Source organism: Haplochromis burtoni, unplaced genomic scaffold, assembly GCF_018398535.1.
Source record: "Haplochromis burtoni strain Fernald_Lab_line unplaced genomic scaffold, NCSU_Asbu1 Contig_621, whole genome shotgun sequence".
NCBI classification, from domain to species: domain Eukaryota; kingdom Metazoa; phylum Chordata; class Actinopteri; order Cichliformes; family Cichlidae; genus Haplochromis; species Haplochromis burtoni.
Genome location: NW_024582982.1, coordinates 60,396 through 85,536, shown reverse-complemented (window position 1 = coordinate 85,536; position 25,141 = coordinate 60,396). Strand labels below are relative to the sequence as shown.

The 25,141-nt window shown below is 38.1% G+C and overlaps 1 protein-coding gene across 1 annotated transcript; it reads right to left on the bottom strand.

Annotated features, from left to right (window-relative positions):
• Positions 1 to 3,248: 3,248 nt before the first annotated feature.
• gata5 (GATA binding protein 5) lies at positions 3,249 to 17,433 on the bottom strand. The gene is made up of 7 exons (XM_005948757.2): positions 16,978 to 17,433; positions 15,838 to 16,498; positions 12,943 to 13,112; positions 10,572 to 10,700; positions 10,272 to 10,356; positions 9,878 to 10,005; positions 3,249 to 6,074 (listed from the first exon to the last, which is right to left on the bottom strand). The coding sequence occupies exons 2-7, from the start codon at positions 16,355 to 16,357 to the stop codon at positions 5,955 to 5,957; spliced, it is 1,152 nt and encodes a 383-aa protein (XP_005948819.1). The 5' UTR covers positions 16,358 to 16,498; positions 16,978 to 17,433; the 3' UTR covers positions 3,249 to 5,954.
• Positions 17,434 to 25,141: the final 7,708 nt, after the last annotated feature.

The following is a 25,141-nucleotide window of genomic DNA, read 5'->3' as shown; positions in this document are numbered from 1 at the left end:
AATTAGTTCAATAAATGTGTGTGCTATTCTCAGATTCCCTGTCTCGTACACACCCACATACACTCACACACACACAACACAAATGGACTTTAAAGTAGTGCAGAAGAGAATATCCTATTAGTTAAAGGCAGCAACTGAACGGTCTGTGGCCATTTCCCCCATGTCTGTCCAGGAACTGAGCTGCAACACACACACACACACACACACACACACACACACACACACACACACACACACACACACACACTCTTAGCTGTCCCAGAGCCGACCAGGAAGACAGAACGGTGCCAAGGTGATGAAGGAAGAAGAAACGTAGAACTCTTAAAAGCATCCAAAGAGTTAAAAAGGAAACCGCTGTTTTGAATGATGAGTCAGGTTACGGGGAGCTCTGACACACGAAACTTAAAAATTGTTACAGAAACTGAGCAGTCATCATTGCCTTGACATCACTATGACCCCAGCCTTGATGCTTGCAGTTTCAAATCAAACTGAAGGTTTCTTTGTCAGCACTGGCTGTCAGGTGAAATGAACACATTAGATTATTTAACCTAAAAGCATTAAATTAGACTACATCTGAGGGGGGAAAAAAGCAGAAGGAAACACTATATATTTAGAGACTTTACAAAAATGAATAGTGTGTGGAAGATATGAGGAATTAGAAGCAAGCTTCTAGCTTTAGTAGAATTCTCTTGATATCATAAAAGAAGCCTCTCCATTTTTATTCAAGACTAAAAACTGGATTGCAAAAAAATAACACAAAATTCAAAATTTTCTGGATCAAACTTGCCGTTGCATTTTTCGGGAAGATTCATCCATTTAGGCAGCAGCAGGGAGAATTTCATGGTTTGAATGTAATTCTTGTACAATTAGTTTTAGGAGCATTTGTTCAGAAATATAAGATTTCCACATGACCTGATTATTGTGCAAAAAGAAACTTCAGGTAGTACCACAAGATGTACCACAACCACGAAGATTCTTCATGGCAGTCTGAAAAGTATTTGAGAGATGTAAGTATTTTTAGAAGCTTTTTAAAAAAAGTTTTTTTATGTATTTGGATGGAAACACGTGATATTTCCACAGTGAACATTGTTGTTCACTGTGTGAGATATTCTGAAAAACACATTTCCTTCTACAGGCATTTATAATTTACAACTCCTCTTTACAGGGAATAAAACAAAAACTTACTAAAACCAAGAGGCACTGCAGTGGAAGGTCGATGTCACAGATGAGGGGTTCCTCAAACATCTTTACCCCTCATCCTCCAGTCACACTCCTGTGGTTTTACTCTGATACTGCTGTAATGAAGCCCCTCAATTCACAGACAATTGAGTGTAAACGGGGATTGTTTTTAAGTGGCGAAGCTGTCTCTTTAGTACTTAGGTGTCAGTGGAAGAAAGGAGGTGGTGCTGGTAGCACTGTGTGTGTGTGTGTTTGTTTTGGGATTATGTGGGTATGAGGGGAGTCCAAGTATTGACTTTGAGATTATATCTATTTCACTCACACTGCAGTTCGGAAAAAATGAGGTCTTTCAATATAAACCCTCAAATATCCATCCTAAAGATGGAATACCAAGTGTACTGTGTTGTACTAGACAGCTTTTAAAAAAGGTTACGTCTTTAGCGTATAATTTCTGATATTATCGTAATATTAATTTAAGATGACCCTATAGTGCTCCAAATCTTATTTTACCATCTTGAACAGAACAGAAGGGTTGCGTATCTTATGGCTGAGTAAATATACTTGAATTTACAAAATGCTGATGACTGCATTCCAGTAGTACTATAAGAAAGCCTTTGTTTTACTCCCTAGCAAAGTAGAGGCATTCATTACTTGCAATAAAGTGCAATGCCTGTTGTGCTTTAAAAGCACAATATTATTTAGAGAGTTGTAAATAGACAGCAGTGGTAGTACAGGGTAAGAGTTTACAGTTTTACTGCCATGTCATGACAGTCTTGACTTTCCCAAGTTCCAGTCGAAAATTATAATGAATTCCAACTTCAAGAGGAACTCGGCATAATACTGGCAAGTAACCCTCTGTCGTTCACACGATATCTGAAGCTTTAAATGTGAGGCTTGAGGTAATATTCCTGTGCTGGTACTTTCATCAAACAACAGACCATTGTGACTTTATACTGTAATGCATTAAAATATACACCAACTTTGACTGAGATGCAAAAAGACTCAGTTTAACAAATTAGTCATCTTGCACAACTCATATTTATTTGCTATCCAGTTCTGTTCATCTGATGTTATAAGAGCAACTAGATTTTTTAAAAAAAATCTATAAAAATTCTTAAACCTATTAATATCCTCTTTTAGTACAGAAGCTCGACTGTGCTAAACTAACTCTAGAAATCAATTAGTTTACAGTTTCAGAATGTATTTGGACAACATGAAGTTAAAATGTTATTCAACACTCCTTTAAGGTGAAATTACACAATAATAAATTACATTTTTATATATAAGAGAATAAAGTAACAACACTTCAAAACAAGCAAAATTGCCACTTTCTGTGGGTAGAATGCCCTCCTGTTCTCAAAATCTCCTGGAATTCATTTTAAGCACCCAATTTATTCTTCTTCCTCCCACGCTTAGAATTCATGTGTCTGCATCTTCGCATCACACTGTAACAGGCCTCTCCCGGCAACAGATAAGACAGCAAAATCTTGGCCAACAGTCATAAAGCTGGGCATTGCTGGTGGTGCCTGGATGTCGCCACGACAGCAGTAAAGCAGCAGCCTTGTTGCTGACATGTCTGTAATTTCCGAGACTGTGCAGCTAATTCTGACCCAGCTATCATAAAGTGGAGTTGGAATGCAACCTTTGGTCGACAGTGCTGGCTTAAGCAACTAACAGGGGAACACACCCTGCTTATATACACAAAATTAAGTATTAATGCAAGCATATACATGAAAGTATACAGTAAAGCCTAATCACCAAGGCAAGCAGTATTATTAGAAATGCACAATGACAGTGGACCAGGGATCTGAATCAAGAGAAAGTTACCTGATAGTTTTAAAGTCCATGTATTTAGAAGTTAGCATGGGGCACGAAATGTCAAAAAAAATTTAATTGAAAAAGTTAAATAAAAAAATTAATAAAAAGTAATCATAAAACATATGATATGGTTAACAATTATCACCTTTGCCCTTGGGAAGAAAGACTGTTGTGATCCCAGTATGGGAAAAATTTAAAATAAACATTAACCTGACTTTCTGTTGCAAGTCCGTATGAATGAAGTTCACATGAGCTGGCAGAAATAAATAAAGTTATGGATTATTAAAACTAGAGCAATCCACATTTGTGTGTGCATTTATAAAGATCATAAGAAATAATCAAAGCAATATAGCTGTAAACCAACTCTCAGTTTTCTGACACCTTTCATAATGAGCAATTCACTGCACTGGTGATCCAGCTTATGTGTTGAATATGGTTCTCTGTTGGCACTGCGTTGGCAGACAGTAGGGAGCTATGGACAGGCTCTTTTACCTGCAGAGAACGTCTCTTGCCAGATGGAGGCAGTGTCTAAAGTATATGGTACAATTAGTCTTTGGGATGCTGTTCCTCAGGTTGCCGTTGGCCCTTCAGGCAGGCCTGGAGAAGAGCTGAGGGGAAACAGTGTTAAAAACAATGAAGTGTCCACTATCTGTGCTTTTCATGCTGTATTTTTGTGTTTGTTTGTTTTTCTTTTTTTCTTTCTTCCATTGTTGGTTGGTTTCCGTCTCTGTTCCAGTCTACTTTCAGCAAATCAGCTTACACACAGTTTCACGATGTTGGGTTTTTAGAGGACTGCACAGGAGCATGTGTGTGTCTGCATAGGCCCACTGTAGACTAATACCTGCACAAATACACACAACTGCCTACAACAAGTATTGCAAGGCAGTAAAAAAATTGACATGTATACCTAAAGTGTGGAGTGCTCTTTGCTAAAAGTAAATCTTGCAATGTGGTATAAAATCCCTGGCCATAAAATACCTCTTGGCAGTTCAGTGGATGGTTAATGGGCAAAATGTTTCAAAATAACTTTTCTTTTGATGGTCATTGTAACAATAAAAGGAAAAAAATAAAGTCAAATCAGATTAAAACAGCTTAAACTTCCCAATTTCTGCTTCAGTTTTACTAACACTTACTTTACAAACATTACTTTATTAATATGGACCACAGCCTGAAATACTGACCCAAAAATTGATGTTTATAAAAAAGTAAAAATATCTACAAGTATTGAGATTGACTGTTGAAATAGCTGGAAATAATAATGGTAAGAAATAAAAGTAATGGCTAACAGGCTGAACTGCGACTAAAAATAATACATCTGTAAGTACCGGTAGTAACACTTTCATTAAGTAGCTAAAATAGAGTAGGTTCAATTATTTTAATTAAATGTTTTAGTTGGTGAACAGTTTCACCAATATGATTGATAGTTAAAAGTGTTGAAAACATTTTCAGAATATTCACCTACATGAATAAAACTGGAGTGATGCTGAGCAGGCAGTTCGATTGTACAATAAAGATTCATTCAAAAATCATTCCATTCATCAGATTTTTAAAATTTGAATCAGTTTTATTAAATTTAACAGATTCAAAGAGCACTGAAGAAAAAAGACCCAAAACAACTCCTAACAAAATAACAGTTCCTTACATATTAACAAAACACAGATAATAAATTTAGATAATAATGTTTACAACAATTTCACACTTTGTTTTGTCTTCGATTTTTGAAGAAAAAAAATAATTGCACTTTCATTAAGATCAAATTTTAGAGCAGTAAAATGGTAAAAATTCTGATATGTCATCATGTCAGAATTAAAATGACTGCTCCTGGTTTTCAAATAACTCTTGCAGGATGCATTTTATCTCTTCTGTTTCTTGTAAAAATAAATCTACCATAATCTAAGCATCACCACTTAGACACATACAGCACAAAAGCCATTCTACATGGAGAACAGTGGGTCATAACTGGCTGGTTTTAGTGTCTACAATGACTTTTAACAGTCCTTATCTCAACACAAATAATGTGCCTATAAAAGTTAATTATCTACAAGGGAATGAGACATGTTCAACAGCCATAAAGGCATTTTCTGGATTTCTTTCTTGCAGTGACAACAACATGAAAACATGTTCTTGAAAACCTTATAGAAAACCATGACATTTTATCACATTAGTGACAGTAAGGAACATGAATGAAACTGTTATGAGTAGTCTTTGCAAGTTGCTATGACCCTTAGGTTTTAAACTTTAGTAGCATTAATAGCTATATGAATAACTGCATATAAAATGTGCCAGGTGTTTCTTACCTATAGAAGAGGTGGAACTTGGCACCCGAGAAACAAAGTCTGGAGCATTTTTTAAGCAATAAAAAATATGATCTTGACCAAAACTAACCAACTTGTTTTGTGCATAACCATTAACAACAAACTTTGCTTTCCCCTCTGACAATTTCAGACTGAAGCAACGAATGACCCACACGAAGTTGGATGGAAGTCATAAAAAAGGGGGCTAAAGGAGTTAAAGCTCATAAAATCAAACTCAATCATCCTTGCATTGGTTTGCTGTGTAGATTATTCCCAAAAACAGCAATATCTTTTAGCAATAGGTAGTAGTTGTTGTCCCTCTGAGAAAATGAAGTTGCTAGATATGAGTTTAGAAAAGCCAGGGCCAGTCCAGAGTCTTTGGAAAGCTCACATGCATCCTTCAAAAATGCAGTCCAGGAGAGCCGTTTATGCTTCCATTACATAGCCAGTGTGTTACAATATATAATATAGAAAATACATTAGATGTCCTTAGAATGAAATTGTACAGTCCCTTTTGATAACAGTGGGTCATAACTGTCTGGTTATGACCCACTATGTTGGCCCTCCACAGCTTCAGAGTTGTTAAGGAGAAGTTTCAGGATGGTGGGATAACCTTACTGATCAGTCAAGTCGGGTCAGTATTGCCCTTGTGGCAGAGCTTGTTCATGCTTGAGACAGCGCACACCAGGAATTCTGTGGAGCCAAGGAGGTCGGAGTAAATGGAAAATCCTCATATTTAATGTCCACGTGTCCTGAGGCTGTGCTGTCCAACTGAGAAGCAGTCTACAGGAATAAAAGACATTCAAAAAATTACTAAACCTTTTTTTTGTTTTTTACAAAATGAGCATCATATTTTGCTCAAAATTACCGGAAACTAGTCATTTCACCCACAAACCTATCAACAAAGTGTTTGGTGAGGCCTAATAAGGGCAGTCAGTTTTCCCATAGATTTCTATACAACCAGATGTGTATTTGCAATCAGAGAAGTCGCTCTCTGCTGACCATTCCAATGGTCAGCAGAGAGCTTGAAGGCCTGTGGCTATGTACCACAGGCCTTCAAGCTGGCTGTAGTTAAACCTTTACTCTAGACCCAGCAGTCTTAGCTAATTATAGGCCAATCTCCAACCTTCCTTTCATATCAAAAATCCTTGAAAGAGTAGTTGTCAAACAGCTAACAGATCATCTGCAGAGGAATGGTTTATTTGAAGAGTTTCAGTCAGGTTTCAGAGTTCATCACAGCACAGAAACAGAAACAGCTTTAGTGAAGGTTACAAATGATCTTCTTATGGCCTCTGACTGTGGACTCATCTCTGTGCTTGTCCTGCTAGACCTTAGTGCAGCATTCGATACTGTTGACCATAATATCCTATTAGAGCGATTAGAACATGCTGTAGGTATTACAGGTACTGCACTGCAGTGGTTTGTATCATATCTATCTAATAGACTCCAGTTTGTGCATGTAAATGGAGAGTCCTCTTCATACACTGAGGTTAATTATGGAGTTCCACAGGGTTCAGTGCTAGGACCAATTCTGTTTACATTATACATGCTTCCCTTAGGCAGTATCATTAGAAGACATAGCATACATTTTCACTGCTATGCAGATGACACCCAGCTCTATCTGTCCATGAAGCCAGATAACACACACCAATTAGTTAAACTGCAGGAATGTCTTAAAGACATAAAGACCTGGATGGCCGCTAACTTTCTGCTTCTTAATTCAGATAAAACTGAGGTTATTGTACTCGGCCCTGAAAATCTTAGAAATATGGTATCTAACCAGATTCTTACTCTGGATGGCATTACCTTGGCCTCCAGTAACGCTGTGAGGAACCTTGGAGTCATTTTTGACCAGGATATGTCCTTCAACCACATATTAAACAAATATGTAAGACTGCGTTCTTCCATTTGCGCAACATCTCTAAAGTTAGAAATATCCTGTCTCAGAGTGACGCTACATTTACATTTTTTCAGCTTCATTGTTATGTTCAAAATTGGTGCAAGAGTTGTAGGTTATAATGCCCACTGAGCCAATGAGGCCAAACTCAAGGAAGACCAACCAAAATTAATGAAATATTCAGTTGCAGAAAATTCCATAATTTGTCTTTTTTGGGGGGTTGGAATATGTTCAAAAGCTAGATTTCTGCATTCTGTCACACACACACAGAGCTACATAAATGGATGTAAGTGCATTCATGTGTTGAATAAACAAAGATTACATGTTAATGTTTTGTTAGTACCCTTATTTCATTGTGTTACATTTTCACCCCAGGATATGTTACAACTAACCCAGACTATGGGGTTAATTGTAACATTTCACTCTTTGTGTTTGAGGACCATACCATGCAATGGGTAATTGTGCTGCAGAGAAAATAGCTGCACTATTTAATAGCAGAGACATGTAAATACTTTGCATTACATTTTGAATCCACTACCTTAAAAGAGCTCCAATTTACAGACAGAAATGTCAAAAATGTTACAACTATCCCCGGTCTCCCCTAAACAATTACATGAATAAATGTAAACTGCAATAAATTACAGGTAGCAATGAAATAAATTAGCCTACTAACTCTTTTACACAGAGCGTTCTCACTCCCGAGGCGTAACATGTCGACGTTTTGTCACGTCCCGCGGCGTTCCTGAGGAACGCGAAAGGAGACCTTCGGCGTTCTTATGGTACGCGGCGGGTTATGGCTGGAATCCAGTGCAATGACGCTCCCGCGGTAATAGACGTTCCAGCCCTGTATTCCAGCCCTAAACCTAACCTTATCCCTAGCCCTGACCATAACCTTATTCCTGACCTTAACCAGGACTTTAATGATGTTAAATAGCGTGTTTCTAAGCGATTTGAAGAAAAAGAGCGAACATGTGTAGGTTCAGTCCAGACGGTTCTCATATTTCCTCTTTTTCCGGGGTCGTCATTTAGGAACGTGGTGGGTAGCCGAAAACGTAATATGTTGACGATTTGTCACCTAGCGTAAAATGTTACGCTTTGGGAGTGAGAACGGGTTGCTTTTACACTACGTCCACAGCTACACGGGTATTTTTGAAAATGCTGTTTTTTCTATCGTCCACAGATAAACGTCTTTTCAAATCACCGAAAAATGCAATTTTTTTAAAACTCCGTACGTGTGGACGAGGAATACAGAGTTCGTCACGCAACGTCAAAGGTATGTGCCTTTTTTCACGTCACGCTGTGCGTCACGTTATTGTTTACATGAGATGAATTTCTACAATGGCAGATAGAGACAAAATACTGTTAATCTATCTGCAGTTTTTACACGCTTACATATACACACGCAGTTACTGTCCCTCCATTTAGAAAGGCAGGGGCGTCATGGTGTGATTATTTTACGTGTAGTTTTTTTTTTCCTGTGTAATAATGTTCAACATTGCTATCAATACATTTTTCAAAAAAAAGCCTCTCTGTGCAAAATGGGTTTAAAAACATAAACAGCTGTGGGATACTGTTTGTCCTGATTTAGACAGGGGGAACAAACTGTGGCAGGATCAGCCTGATATTATTTGTATCCCACTGTAACGTTACTGTATAAAGAGCAAACATCTCCAAAATGTCAGGAGTAGTTAGTCATTACAAGAAGTGTTTGTGAACTAAAAATCAAGAATGTGGGATACTGTTTGTCCGCGATTTGGAGAGCCCAGCGCGTGCTCCCCGCGCAGGCGGAAGTAATTCTGTCGCAGAGACCAACCTTGGCACTTGTGCAGGTGAAGCCAATGGGAAGATATGCTTCACCATATTTTCTAGTCTTTGGCTTGGAAGGAAGTTGGTTTGGAAACATTTTAGGTGATGCTTCATCTCCTGCTTTGCGTTTGTGTGGAAGCCCGTCAAAAACCTGTCCATTATGCTAGCAGTGTCCAAGCGTTCTTTTTTTTCCTTTTCATACGCGCCCCTCCTGCAATGGCGGGCCCCACACTTTGTGAACCTCTGCTTTAAGCAATCTAGGCAGAACATTTCCTTAAAGTAACTGAATGAATGGAGTCATGTCGATGAATGCATGTGATTATAGCACATTAGGCTCTATATCCCCTTCATTGACAAGTTAATTCGGATCCAGTGGATTAAACTGCAAAAAGAAACCTGTGAAGGTTTGGGAGTAGAAGAGCAACTTAAAACATTTATACGCTCACGACCTGGAATTTTTAGTCACCTCTTCTTTCACATCTCTTTTTGTGAGTATGACAGAGCTTAACGTCTTAAACATGGTTACTTCCTACAATCACTTTTGCACCATTGCTCTTATTGATGTGGTTTTAGCATGTTAGAATCAAGCTGAAAAGAGCATTTTCATAAAGGTCAGACATTTCTGAAGGACCTTTAACAGCTTGAGAAATTCCAAATATTGACAAGCCATTGGCAGAGGGATATGGGAGAGACATCTAGACATCTATTTCATGTGCCACTTACTAGCCATGTGCAAGGAGAGTTTAAAAAGAAAAAATAGATGCATTAAAAAAACACAAAAGAATAGCCAAAACTAAAATCTGTTGAGCAGTTGTTTAAATAATTGCTGCTCAGTTTAGTTTCTACACAGTCAAACATAGAATTTGCATGGAAAACCTTTTACCTGAGTGGCAGATGTGACAGTCTGTCCAGCATAGGGTGACGGGGCCATGTTGGGTTCACTCTTAATAGTGGAAGCGTGCTCTGAGACTGATAGGGAGGTTGGGGAGCCGGTGTCAGAGGTGATAGATCCTGAAGAATCAGCAGGATGATAATATGAGCTATTATTATGTTAATACACTGAGATGCTTTTCAGAATGGTTTGCAGATTCTGAAAAACTTTTAACCCAGAAAGGGTTAGAGAAGGCAGATTCTCAAACAATTCTGGCATAATCTTTTTGTTTTTCTTGCTTATTTCATTTGTTGTTAGTAGCTACTCACATGACTGACACTGCTTTCATTAACCAGCTTTTTCTTCTACACAACATCCTACATATTTTAGTGTCTGTTTGACCTACCTGTGGATGTTTTATTCTTGGGCATCTTGGGTTTCCGCTTCCTTGTCTGAATGCTCTCTTTCTTCATTGCGAGAGGTCTGGGCACCTGGAAGGAATATAGCAACACAAATAAGTTCAGTCTACCTCCCAGGCCCTAATACAACAGAGGCTACAGTGTCATGACAACCCACACAACCTCTCCTCCCACACTCTGATAACAGTGACCACAGTGCCCTTGGAGAGGTTTTACGCTGTGCAAATAATGATCTGCTCCCTGCTGGAGCAAGAAGCTTGCTGAAAGAGCCTTTTAGCATGGCCTACCCCATGTAGCTTCATGTAGAGGCCACAGGCATTACAGACAGGTTCTCCCTCAGCGTTGCGTCTCCACAGTGTGGTGGTGCTGGTATGGCAGTTAGTGCAGCACAAGCCGGCCCGGCGTGATGTGGTCTGCTGCAGGAGGACATATTTGAATGGTAAATTATCAACTGTCTGAAATCACAGATCACATCTTGAAGTAAGGTTTGAGAAATTGGCGTTAAGCTGTTCCCTCAACTTTTCCAATGAATTGCAGGATGCTGGTATGTTTGGTATAACAATGATGAATGCCCCCAGGCCCATGCAAAAGAGAAAATAATAACTCATTAGCTGGACAACATGTAAAGGCAACATAAATAATTCTTTCATGTGTGAATATCTGTTTGGTTTGGGGCGAAACAAAAGCAGCAGCAGAAAATCCCGTTGCTAAGCAGAAACTTGTCTAAAAACAGCTCGAATCAAGGGCAAGGTCAGCACAGGACAAATAAAAAACAGTAAAAAAAAAGCCTTGTTGTGGAAATAGTTTGTTGAGTAGTTGACAGTCACAGTTGCTCTGGAGCTGGAAGTTCCTGGGAAATACAGAGCCCTTGAAGCCTCCATGCACTAACATTGCCGTTCACATTTTCTGAATTATTACTAATTAATATCTCCTTTAGCCTCCCAGGACCTGGCGTCCACATATGTGGACATCACATTTTGGGTTATTTAGACCAAAATACTCAGTTTTGGTCTACATGGGCCTGATATCCACTTACGAGAACATTATACTGCTACTGTTCTGTCAAAATTTTAAACAAATATCCTCATATGTGGCTCTCATTTTTCTTAAAAAAAAAAAAGGTTAAAAAAATCTGGTAATTCTTTGTTTTTACTTTCATCAGGCCCCAATGTGACCAAATATCAAAGAGAAATTAAAAATGCATGCCGTGGAAGAGTTTGGGTCTCAGGAGGTTAAAACAAGAAACAAGATATATTAGATCTACCAAAGAATCTGGGCATAAAGACCTAAGTCACATGAGAAAAGTAAAGTGTTCAATAAGTGTCTTATTGGAGATTTAATACTTTGACAGTGATGCATTTTTGCTTATCTTGCTGATTACCAGTAATTCATTTCAACATTTAACTTTATACACTAATAACAATATAACTTGGCCATTTAAGGAAAGCATGGGTGTTATCTGAATCCCTGCTTAGCTGCTTCAGTCGTCCCCTGTTTTCTCCTCATTGTTATCAAGTTTTTGCTTATTTTGGATTTCTTTTCATAATTGTGTATTAAGATACTTTCATTTTTATTAATGAAGTGTCACTGGAATAACTGTTTTTAAAAAAAATATAATATCAGATTACAAAAACAAACTGAACAATTTTAAAGCAAAAATTTTCTTTTTCTTTATCCCAGCTTCCCCCAGAGTGATGATTTGCTGTATTTATATCAGTATAAATAGAACATGGTTGGTTTTAAACTGTAGACTGAGGAAAAACAGTCTTAACATAACTGCAGGTTCAGTTTGTAACCAGCTTGTCAAAAGCTATAAAAGCAATAATGTGCAATGTAATTTCCATTTGATGAGTAAGCCATGAGAGAAAGTTTCACAACAGAGTGTTTATTCTCATTATATTACAGTCAAATATGGTTCCAGGCACTTAAATGATAATTGTTGCATGCAGTTACCCCAGTTTGATGGAGGAGATGTTATGCCTGTTCAAAGATTTTAAGGACAAAATAATTTCAAAAAGATGTCTAGAAATGAGCCTCTGGAGAAAAAAAAATGGAACACAACAGTTTACAGTACTAGAAAAAATGTATAGTTGTTTAACTTTGTGGTAAAAATATAAGTGTGTCAGAGATGAAATATAAATTTGCATCTTTATGCTTTTTGATTATCTGCTGGTAAATTAAGGTAGTTGAAAAAAATCTATATTTTTTTTATTTCTTGTTAGAATGAATAATAATCTTTTATTTTCAAGACCGTTGCTTTGATTCTTTTGCTGACTCTGCTCTCCTTTTGCAACATTAAAGTGCAACACACAATCCATTGAAAAAAAAAATCGGAAAGGCCCCCTCATAGTAATAGTATATGTATTTTTTAAATTATTGAATATTTGAATATTAATGAGGATTACATTTACTGATGATTTCCAATGCTATATCTGGTTGAAATACCGGAAATGATTTTATAGTTTAAATTACACCAGACGATAAATTCAGCTAAAAGAAATCGATAAATAAACAATTTGGAGTCTGTTGAATGGCAGAGTGGTTTGAAAAATGCAAATCATGAGGTAGGCTGACTCGGTATCGCCCAAGTGTAATATAGGCTACATAGTTATACTTTTTTTTTAAGTTCTATGTTTTTTCGATCTCGGCGAGTCTTACCAGTCGTTTCTGCGGCTTGATGAGGGGCCTGTTGATGCCGTTCATCTTGTGATAGAGGCCGCAGGCGTTACACAAGTAGTGCCCGGTTCCGTCTCTGCGCCACAGCGGGGTCGACACGGAGCCACAGTTGACGCACTCCCTGCCCTCCGTGGGCATGTCGTCTATCAGGTCTGAACACAGACAGGGAAAACGCACATTAGACTGAATGCATGTACACATATACCATAACTCTGCACATTACATGATTATTTCATGGCTGTTGGCCAGTTTATTTCATTTGAGTTTCGGAGATTATTTAGGCCTAAACGTTTACATGGTACTCGTGTTCACTTCCAGTTTGTCCAACGTGACCAATCTCTGACAATCTCTAACACTTCTTATCTCCGTGGTTTCACGACGTTTTGGTCTCTCTGGTACCCTTAGATGAATACATTCAAAAGACTACATGCCTTATTACAACACCTTCTTCTGAACTTTTACAGCGTACGCGGGCGTGCGTGGCGCTGTCGTGGCTACGGTCCAGTGCCTGATGAATAGCCAGGGAGGAATGTAACCCACCACCACGCAGTCCGTATGATGAAGGGCGCTCAAACGCATGCGAATGAATCAAATAGAGGAATCTGTTTGGGGGTAGCATTTTCAGCGGCCACCCCCCACCCCGCCACCCCCTCCGCCATCACCTCAACCTCCACATTCATCACTCTCTGACACACTGCGGACTCCTGGCATTAATTGCTCAAATACCTAATCCCTCCATCGATAAACCAGAGAAAGAGAGACAGAAAGAGCGAGCCAGACCTGAAGTAGACCACGTCCGTCGGGACAAAGCTGGGACTCACCCTTTGAACTTGTGATTGTATTTCTCATCATTTCGGAAGAAAAGAATTCATCACAAAATAAAGGGCGAGTAAAACTGAAAAGGGTCATTGCGTTTTAATTACCAAACACTTTACAGGAATAATATTAACCGAAAGATTTTCTGAAATACTAGTTATTCATATTTAAGATGTCTGAGAATAATTAATGGATTTATGTTTCCGTAAACGGTCCAAATTAATCTTCACAGTCAGCCTAAAGATAATCATCATCTCCAATGCTTAGGGTTGGAAATAATGACATGAAAATTGGGATTTGAGATCAAAACACAAAACACTAGATTGCTTTAGAACATGAAAACCCTTAAAGTAAACACACATGTTACATAAAAAATACATGCGCTTAGAAAGTGAGTTAGCAGCGTTTATAGTGATCTATGAGTAGTAAAATGATAAAACTAGCCATGATGAGATAAATGAACTCTTTAAAACAAGTTAACGTCCCATAAGTTGAATAGCCTCATGGTTAGACTTATCCCCTTGCCTGAAAACGTTTCTTTTTTGTCCCCAAATGTTGATTCGGTTAATGCACTAATAATAAGTAATCGGCTGTGCGCTTCATTGCTATATCATTAAACTTTAGCTCTACCCAGTGATTATTTAATCGTTTTTGAAATATTTGAATGCAGAATCACAAAACATCAAAGCTTGTTTCGTCCCCGTCAATCAAATTAAAAGAAAGCAGGAAAGAAGCAAAACTGCACCAATAAATGTTTTTTATTTCTTTATAGGGGCGATGAAAACTTTATTGTTAACACATTTTAACTATCAAGACTGTTCTGACCATAAACTCTGCCCAAGTATTTAAGGCCATAAAGACCGACTAGTTTTGTTTTCCTTTGTGCACAAATTTAAATGCCTGATATGTAAAATATCCATGTCAATCCTGGGACCTAAAAAAAGGGCCCACTAACAAATGTGGGCCAGAGATCCCCCATTAGTTTATGAGGATATTAATACTTTACCACTAAGAATACTGCAAGAGATCCTTGTATGAACATTTATGTTCAATTATCATGTTTACCTGATAATTGAAAAGATAAACCCATTTGAACTCACTGTTGAGCCTTTCTATAATAATGGACTCTTTAATTAAACCAACAATACACTAAAGAGTTAAATTGGGTTTCATTTATCTGTTAACATTTTTAAGTGGTGTCAAACCATCAAACTCTTCTAAATCATGAACTTCAAACACTCCTGTCTCCCCGATCCAACACGTGGCCTCCAAATAAATGCTGACGGCTACACTTAGAGACGTTTCGACTGTCTGATCAAGGTGATAACCGCTCTTATTGTCACGGCAGTGGCCCTTTTCACTGGGCTTTTCTCTCCCCGTGTGTATTGAAGGTCGTGATTAAAGCAGGGAATTAAATTAACATTTTAATCGATCCCCCTTTAGCGTCACTCTCTTCTTGATGAATGTGTATTGTTTAAATCTAATGTGGGATTGTTAGGGGACCTTGATTCAATCACCGACCGCATGGCACAAGCATTATGTTTACAGGCCTCTCTGTCAGCCGCTGTAATAAATAACTGCCTGGCCTTTACAACCGATAAATGAGGTTTAAAAAGAACCTCTGCCATGTTAAAAACAATAACAATGATTGTGGAGCAACAACAACACCGTTTTCACGAACAAAATGTTCAGAATATTCAATTCGTCTTATTGATGCTGACATTTGGACATTAAGCAACCAATAATTAGAAGACATAAAGCAAGCATAGACTGACGTGATTGTTATTATGTTCTTAATATTTGGAAGGAAAATGCAACAATTTAGCTTACGAGTGTTTTCAAGCGGTAATATGATCTTGTGGCTATAAAAAAAAGAAAACATCAATCCCCCCGTTGAAAACATATTAAAAATGATCAAATTATGAAAAATTATTTTATGAATAAAAAAATATTTACTGTCAGTCTTTCATACTTCGTTAAAAAAATAATTTTAAAAATTCCAGTAAATCAGAGGGAACTGGGATTTCGCAATAGTTTTAGAAACTTGATTTATGTGCTTACCCAGACTGGATCTTCTCCCCGACAGACCACCTTGTCGGCCCTGCAGGCTGATCACCCCGCTTTCGAAATGTCCCGGTGTCCAGGAGGATGTCGCCATCTCGGGGCTCATGTAGGGGTACGGGTTGGAGTAGGAACCTCCGACTGAGCGCACCAGAGCGCCTCCGTACTGGTCAGAGCGAGCTCCGTTTCCGAGAACCAGCGGGCTCTGGTAGGTTGCATCTCGCCCGGTGTTGGTGCTCACGGGCGGGCTGTGCGAGTAGGAGAATCCATGTGAGGGATGGGGGCTGCTGGGCGTGAAGGAAGAGCCGTCTGTGCCGGCCTGGGGCCAGCCGTGATGACCACTGAGGCCGTGAGACTGATGGGGCGAGTCGCAGGTTTGCAGGTAGGGCAGGGTGGGCAGCATGGCAGGAACTCTGGTGGAAGGGACGTAGACGGGAGAGCTGGCCGAGGGATGGATGTAATTCCCGGCGTCATGCGTGTAATGGGACTGATTGGAAGAAAAGGCCAGGCTTTGATACATTTTTCTCTCTTTAAAATCTACTTCCTGGCGGAAAACTGGAAAAACACGGGGAGGGCTTCCTCAGCCTGTCGCAGGACTGCAGAGATGTCCACAAATCTCATCCACACTCTCCTGAGGAACTTTTGTGCCTTGATGTGAATCCTGCATTGTTATAAATGTACAGAGAAAGAAGATAGCTGAAAAAACACTGGAAAGGTTTCATGAGCAACTGATCCACCCACCCAGCCTTAAGCTTTATTGCGCAAAAATAAAACCTATTTTTCCCCAATCAATGAGCCATGCCAAAAGGAAAGTTCGACAATCCGCGTCAGACATATTTCACCTATATCACCTTGAGACATGGAATGGATTAGAATGACATTAATGATCAAGGATATCTGCACACTCGGAGGCGACTATCAGCAACCCCACACATCCTGCGCCTCCGCAGTTGGCTCATTAAATCAGAAACGGAAACTCAATCAAACACCACAAAAGATAGCGAGCTCCCCTTCCATATCTGTGATGCATATACTTTCTATCAATAGTAAATCAAAACACATGAAACGTTGATAATGGTTCTGCGCCGTGTACAAGAGGAACGCAGTTTCTTTCCAAGGGCTCTCAGTGCATTATCTCACCAGATAAGGACGGTCGGGTGATAAAGCAGTCTGGTCTTTTACCAGTCAAAAATTTCAGCAGACAAGCGCAGTAGGCAAACTTTCTCTCTTCGTACCCACGCAGACAGACGATGGAGCTCAGCCGAGCCTCTCCAAATATCTCGGTTTTAGTGCGTTAAAGTTGCTCACAAGTGGTGGAAGATAAATGTAAGCAAAAGTAAAATGATTTTTTTCCAGGGGGAGGGGGAAGGGGAGTCCGGGATCACTGGAGCGCTCTTCTTCCTCTGCGTATATCTGGAGATAGGTACTGTCGCTGATAATTGCTGTTATGAGTGTGCGCCTATTCGCTCTCCTACTGGAAAATTTGTACGGGAGTAAAACACGTGACACGGATCGGCGATCTGATGTAGACCTGGGTGGGAACGGCGGAGGGGAGGGAAGGAAGGCGCTAAGGAGGGAGGACCCCTGGGTAGGACAGGGCAGGAGAGCTCAAACCTGAGAATTGAGGACTTCTAAAGTGTAAACTAATAAAACCCTGTTCTGTTTGATAGGACGAAGGATATGGAGGCTCCATTGGCGCTTTATACACAGCAGTATTCACGATCATTGCCTTTACGCTTCATTCTACAGGGGAATTTAATGCACGACATTTTTTTTAATTCACCTGGAAAATCATGTTTTAAGGTTTTCCACATTTGAAACAAATAAAAAAAATACCCGTCTTACTGCTCCCAAGGTTTCCATTTTCATAACAATTAAATCAGCTCCTCAAGGTATAAAAGTGCAGAATGAAACTGAAAGATACTTTTTTAGATTAAAACTATTACGTTTACCTGTCCATTGGAAAAAGAGAAAGAAATAGAACTAGAACAATAACCTACTGTATATAAAACAATCACTTTAGGCGTAGCTGGTAGCGCACAGAAACCAATGGGAATTATTGGTGATTTAAGCGTCAATTAACCTTTGACTAAAGAAAAAAAATAGCAGGTTAAAAATACAAAATATATACAGAGAAATATACGGAAGTTAATTCCGTTATTTGTATAATTTACATTTCACTGCAACAACAACAACAACAACAACAACAACAACAACAACAACAACAACAACAACAACAACAATAATAATAATAATAATAATAAAAACATGCATGAACGTTTCATTTTTAGAACAGGTAGGCGGGGTAAACTGGTAAATAATATATATCAAATTAAAACAAAACCATGCAAAATCAACAACAGGTTGGGAATAACACGGGGCTAATTCAGTTAAACTCATAATGAAAATGTACATTTTCATTATGAGTTAATAAAGACAAAAATATATTGTATTTGACAGCTTGTAATGAACAGCTATGTTTTCGATTTAGAAACCAAAGCTTGTTACATCAAAATCAAAAGTAAATATTTTCAAAGGGCGTCTTTTCTCCGTCTCCTGTATGGATATGCTTTAATTTGATCAGCATCTTTTCAGCCGTCTAAAAACATTAAGGGCTGACACCGTAACAGACTTCTGTCTGGTGTCCATTAATTAATCCTTCCTCTGGTCTTCTACATCCGTCGATCTGCGCAGAGCAGCAGTGGAGTGGAGTGGTCTCCTCCTTCCTTTCGTCTTCTAATGACAGAGCATATGGTGTCGACATCTCATCCGCAAACTCAATGTCTGTCGCCTGCTGTGAGCATATTTTCTCATTTTAAATATTTAACGAAATAAAGGATAATGGGACCATTTTAGAAGCGCAGGACAAAGAAAGATCATTCATTCAGTGTTTTATATTGAATGAATAATGCAGGACTAAGATAATGTTTTCACTTTATCGGTAGTTTCAAAAGCTAATTTCCTTTAAGAAGAAAACAGAAGAAAAAGAAAAGAATGGGCTCCTTGAGCAGCAGCCAAACAGCGCTTGCTTTAAATAGAGTGAGTTCTGCACAAGTAGTCTAAGCTCGGCCTCAGATCACATTTATAAGCTGGTCACGTCTTATCAAATATAACCCATCACCATTACATCATTATTCGGTTCATGTTTGGTGTTTAAGAAGAGGGTGATAGACACTGTGATCAACACTGTGGGAGAGTCCTCTTCAGCTGTGGTAGGATAGAGTTGATGCTGCTTTTTTTCGCTAAACGACTTCTTATATCACAGCATACATTCACTTTAATGATTGTAAAATAACATAAACAATCCAAGTGAAGTGAAGTGAAATTTATTAAGTACCGTGAGATTATCAAATAAATGCGCTAAAAGCTAAGGAACTCACACTTTCAGTCAAACAGCATTCAGGTAATTGCAGGTAATACCTCAATCCAGCAAAATATGTCTGATCAAGACAGGGCCCTCCTCTCTCCTTCCTCCTCTTAGAACAGCTCCTCCTCCAAATGTATTCTCCACCACTTTTAGGTAAATTTGTTGTATATGTAATTTTCATTTACCTCATCTAAGATATTATTTCATTAGTGATAAAAGTTATCTGTTATCATCTTTATCCAATTTAGTAATTATTTCACAACTTTCAAAAACGTCTTGGCAAATAAATTGCATTCATGTAAAGAGTCAGCAATATAATGATGAGTCTTCTTTCTCATAACAGCACCTCTCGAGCATGCAGGTTATCAGCATCTGATCCCTCTCCTTTTCCTTATCGGTGTTCAAAACCCACATTCTGTGGGCCTCGGCTTCTCTAGCTGCTTCTTGATCATACAGATGTTTCCTCAAAGACTAACATCTTCCAGTCATCTAGGGACAATTATGTGAAATTCTCTTCATTTTCCAGCATGATGGTGACTGCATCACAAGGAAAAAGTGAAAAGTGGCTTAAAGATAGTCAGTTTAACATTTTAGGCTGCTTATTCTGATCGAGAATCTATGGTCATGACATTTCAGGGTCAAAAATTCATTCACTTCAGGTTAAAAGAGGAAAACTTTTAACCAACAGATGAAAGTATTATACAGAATATGTCCATAGTTGATTACTTTCACTCAGACATGATTTGTTTATGTTATGTTGCTTCCAGGATTACCCCAACTGCATTTCGCTCACCAATAAGTATTGTAAAATACTATTCTAGTATTTAGTTATAAACAATTTAGCCAACAGGTATCACAACAAAACCTGAACACCTTAAATTAAGAATATTTTTCAATATATTTCAGTATATATAGTTAAAATGCAAATGAGGCATTATCACAGAAATGTCAACCAACTTGCATGAATAGAAAAAGTGAATGTCACTACCAAAGAGAAAAAAAACTAATCAATGTCTTAAATATATCAAGCATGTATGCTGTAAAGAAATGAATGCTGCAGAGATGTAGGCTTCAGGATTTGTAGCATTGTGTAATATAAGTATGTTAATAGAACAAAAATGTGTTGTCCTTCCACATGCAGCACATGCTTTCTTTGAAAGACATCCTTTTTCAAAAGGTCTGTTGGGGCCTTAGGAAAAAACTCACAGGGAACAACTTCAACTGCTATTTGTTAACATTATGTTATAAATAATTTGACATAAATATAAAAATATGATATATCTATATATCTATATATATATATATATAAAATCAAAATGAGTATTTTCAAGATTAAAAAAACATAAAAAAAACCCTTCATTTTAAAAACAAACATGAAGAACAATAAAACCAGCCTATAGGAAAAATACAATAAAATACACAATAACACAATAATTAATAATTTACACCAGTACCCCTTAGTGCTTGACTAAATTTCTTTTAGTCTAAATTTCATAACTTAGCATTCATAACTTGACAGTCATTTTGTCAGACACAGCTTTACTGGTGTACTGCAAAATTCCTCTATATTTATTTTTACAACAAAACCCAGGACCCAGTTGACTGATCATGAAGTGTTATTACTGTAATTACTAGCTTTTGCACACAGTAACAAGTAAACTGCCGATGTCCCAGCTCTGACTTTTGGCTGCACACACTCGAATTAGTCACCTCACTGGCAGCAGACGTGGACCGACCAGGCTGCTTTGTTAGCTAAGCTGCTAGTGGAGGTGACAGGTTCATTTCCCCACAGCTAAGATAAAAATAGCATGATTTTGTTATTGAAGCATTATATGCATTTAAACCTATAATATTTATTATTTGATATTTAAATATTTGCTAAATTTACACTGTCTTGCTTTTTTTTTTAAAGTTAACTCTTCTTCCTCTTTTTTCACCCCTAGAAGGATAAATCTTCATTTTTGTTCCTTAGTTATTTGTTTTAATTCATCATGAACACTTCTTTCCACTAACTCAGTGGTAGATAGTGGAGTCAGGTGGCTCCCTGTTGGGTGGGTTAAGTGTCTTCTACTGTCATTACAACTTTGCAGGATACCACTGGTGCTCCTCCTGCACCTCCCCTGAAGTAGTATAAATTATATAGGCATGATAAATATGTGGGGCTGTGCTGCATGGATTTCACCACCAGGTAGTGCATATGAGTAGAAATAATTTTAAAGCAGGATTTGTAGAGGAAAAATGTTATATTTAACAATAAGAGAGAAACAAGCAGCAAGACTGGTGTCATAGAGAAGAGACTTGTATTGGTTTGCTCTATTATAATAACAGCAGCATTTATGTTAACACAACTATACGTTTAACATGATCGTACTTCAGAAGTTATGTTAGAAAATATATGAGATGTTTAAATAGTTGCAGAAGCTGAGAATTTCTCTAGATAAGTATTAATGCCAGTTTAACACTGTCATACTAAACGCCTTAATGGTAATGTTAATAGATTAACAAGCTAGATGGCATTTATTACATAATGTCAAATATAAAATAAAATAAAATATATGGCCATTTCATGGTACTGATAACAACTAATTGTCACTGTGATTTTTTTTTTGAATAAGCAAAGGTTTAACCATTAATCTCCAGTTAATTTGTTTTAAAATATTATTTCAGTTGAAATTCTGTGCAATGTGGCAAAAGGCTAGGAAAGTAAATGTGGCAAACACATTAAAAAAACAAGACTGGAAACAAAATGATAAAATTAAAACATTAATTGCATATCAGTGTATTACTCTAAATGTTTTTGGGCTCCGACATTCGAGTTAAGCTTTCTTTAATTTTGAGGCCAGTGATTGGAATCACTATCAATGGCAGTAAAAGATATGGTTGATTGACAAATGACAGGGTGGTAAATCCATTACAGTGTTACCCCATCAACTGGAGCCTTGAATATCCACTAGCTACCAACTGCCAGAGAGTGATGCATGACAAGTGAATCGCTTCCTGTGTGGACAACCTGTTGGTTAAATTAGAAGGCTATACCTCAATAGAGGGGCATGTTTGTCAGCTTTCATTCATTCTACCTGGTATCTCTCACTTACTCACTTACTAAGGCTCCTTCCCCACCAGGGAGGTGGCATTCAGTGTTCCTGCAGCTAGCCTCAGTAGCTGGGGATCAGACTGCTAGGACCTCCACCATATGGAGTGATCACATTTATCATTAAGTAAATCAGAGCTAAATAGATCATGCAAAATCACTGGAAAATTAGAACTTGAATATGTAATTTTATAATTAATAAAAGAATCTCCCAGCCTCTGTGGGAGCTTTAAAAACACGATTGATGTTCCTGGAAATCTTTCCTCTGGCTCCATTTTCCACTAATAGAAAAGATTTTTGTGAAGTTTTATTTTATTGTGTGGAAATGATTATGATTATTACCACTACAACTAGTAATAGCAATGATAAAATCATTAATGAATAAATTATTAATTATTCAAATAGGTACACTGGGGTGTGACCACAGAAAGCTAAAAGCTTTCTTATCATCATTTCTAATTTTGAACAGTTTTAAACTCACAATAAAAGCTACAAGTTGTTGGGAACTGGATGAACTAGTGCTATAAAATGAAACTGAATTAAATAACAAATGTAATCTTATAAATTTATGACTTTTACATTTTTGTTTTGTTTTTTGACAGGTAGAATTTTAAAATGTGTAGTTTTTTAAATTGATCTATTTTTCCACATAAATAATTCAAAATAGAATTATAAATAAAATAAATATTGGACTTCCATCATCTTGAACAAAACTATAGAATTAATTTATCAGATTTTCCCAACAGTAAAAGTATATGTCACTGCCTGCTGTAAGACCACTCTCTCTCCCTTGATGAAAAGAAGGCAATGAGACGGTTTAACACATGGAGTAATTCTCATCTCTCAGTATGGGAGTGAGATAGTGGCCTTATGAATGAGGTGATTGGTGAGGGGCCTGCTCCATCACAGCTTCTTTCTGCTCCCCCCAGTCAGTCTATGGTTATGTCCACAAAAAACAGAATTCACAAATATGCCACATTCCCACCACAGGCTGCATATCTGCTGTTTATGTCAGTTTTTGGTCATGTTTCTACAGGCTAGCTGATAGGGTGATCCACCGGGGAGGCTTTGTGTGTACATAGAAATGCCTTTTAACTTTGATCACCCTATAATGTGACGCCACTGTCCTTTACGGCTGCATTCCATGGACTGGAATGGAGTTTTAGCCTCTGTCTTCATTTTGCATACACATGGCTGTAAGATAAGTGAAGAATTTTACCAGTGGTATTTATTGTCTATGTAGCAAGCAGGCTACAGTGTGTTTGTGTGAGCTGTCTGTCTGTTTTTAGACAGTAATTTCTTGTCAGTGTTGCAAATTGATGGCATGATCACTTCAGATAAATTCTTCATTCATCATAGACTAAGCATTACCGACTCAGACCTACCCTAAAACTATAATGAGCAATTGGCAGAGGCATGGTGAAACAGCTCTGATATTGCTGGTAATGGTGTAAAAGAAGGCTGACAGAGGAGCCGGTGCTCAGACAGGATTGAGGCTCAGATAGGTGCTATCGCCACAGCTGACTCCAGCTCAGCAGGAGGGAGGTCAGAGATGCATTTCTCCTCTTGATGGCAGATGAAGAGTCCCAAGGTTCACATCTTGTTTGTCTTCTGGAATTGAGATATTTAGATATTTAGCTCTGGTCTGAAGATACAGCAGATTGTGAAGTATAGTTATAATCATTCTGCTCTGTGTGCTTGTGTTGTGGATCTGGAGAATAAATATACACTCTAGTCAACCACACACATTCACACTTACGGCCAGTTGAGAATCACTAATGAGTAACAAGAATGTGTTAAGGCTGTAGGAGGAAGACCAGTACCCAGCAGGTCTGCACTCTTGTAGTTTCTATATACACATAGTCGCTACACACAGAAACACAGATATAGCCCTTCCTCTTTCTGCTATACCTGGGTTTTCCGAAGATAGCAGCAGAGAGAGTCTGTGGGCACAGGTCCATACTCAAAGCATTAGTAAGATGGTGTAATTATTCTGTCTGTGAGTCCAAGGATCCAGACCTCATGGTTTTCATTGGCTTTGCTTTCTATTGACTCCATATACATATATTTCATATACATATATTTCATTATTGGTACCTTTGACTCTACATACCTCATATTTATTTGTTCTCCTCTTATATATAAATTAATAATCGGCCTCTTCACGTGTCTCATCCTCCCTCTTTGACATCTTTGAGCCACGTAAACCTGAATAAATAGGTAGAGAACCACATCTGTATTATGTATAAAAATTCCAGGCAGGCTCTGTTAATTTTATATGAAGATGGCAAGATGAAAAGAGATCTGAGTGGCTTTGAAAAAGAGTTCATTGATGGGGCAAAGAAGTTAGGAGCTTCTGTCACAACTACCACTTAACTAGCTGCTGTTTACATATCACTGATTAACAGTGTTGGGTAAGTTACTTTAAATTAGTAACTTAGTTAAAAGTAACTCAGTTACTTCAAGTTACTCGTTACTTTCAGAGTAACTAGTTACTAGGGAAAGAAACTTTGGTTTTACTCAGAATTCTCTTGTTAATGTGTTGCTTCCGTAACTCCCCGTAATCCCCAGCAAGATTGCCAGTCTTCTAGCTTGCTTACGTGCCACAAGTGCACTGTGCCACCTATAGAAAGGAAAAAATAATGTGAACATTTCCACGAGAGAAATCCCACACCTGATTCTATCCTAGCCTGCTTTTTACATCCAACACAAAAACTGCAGTCGTGGTGCTTTCGATTGTACTCAGAACTCAGAAATTCTGCCTTCTGAACAGGAAGATGTAGGTAACACCAGACTGCAGATGAGCTGCATACAGGGCTGGACTGGGACAAAAAAATCGTCCTGGG

Bases quoted from the DNA above. Each gene is read 5' to 3' on its own strand.
- gata5 (XM_005948757.2), bottom strand. From the start codon at position 16,357: ATGTATCAAAGCCTGGCCTTTTCTTCCAATCAGTCCCATTACACGCAT. The intron at 10,357-10,571 runs GTAGGCCATGCT...TATTCCTTCCAG, and splicing joins TCTACATGAAGCTACATGGG to GTGCCCAGACCTCTCGCAAT. The intron at 6,075-9,877 runs GTAAAAGGTTTT...TTATTCCTGTAG, and splicing joins CTGTCACATCTGCCACTCAG to ACTGCTTCTCAGTTGGACAG.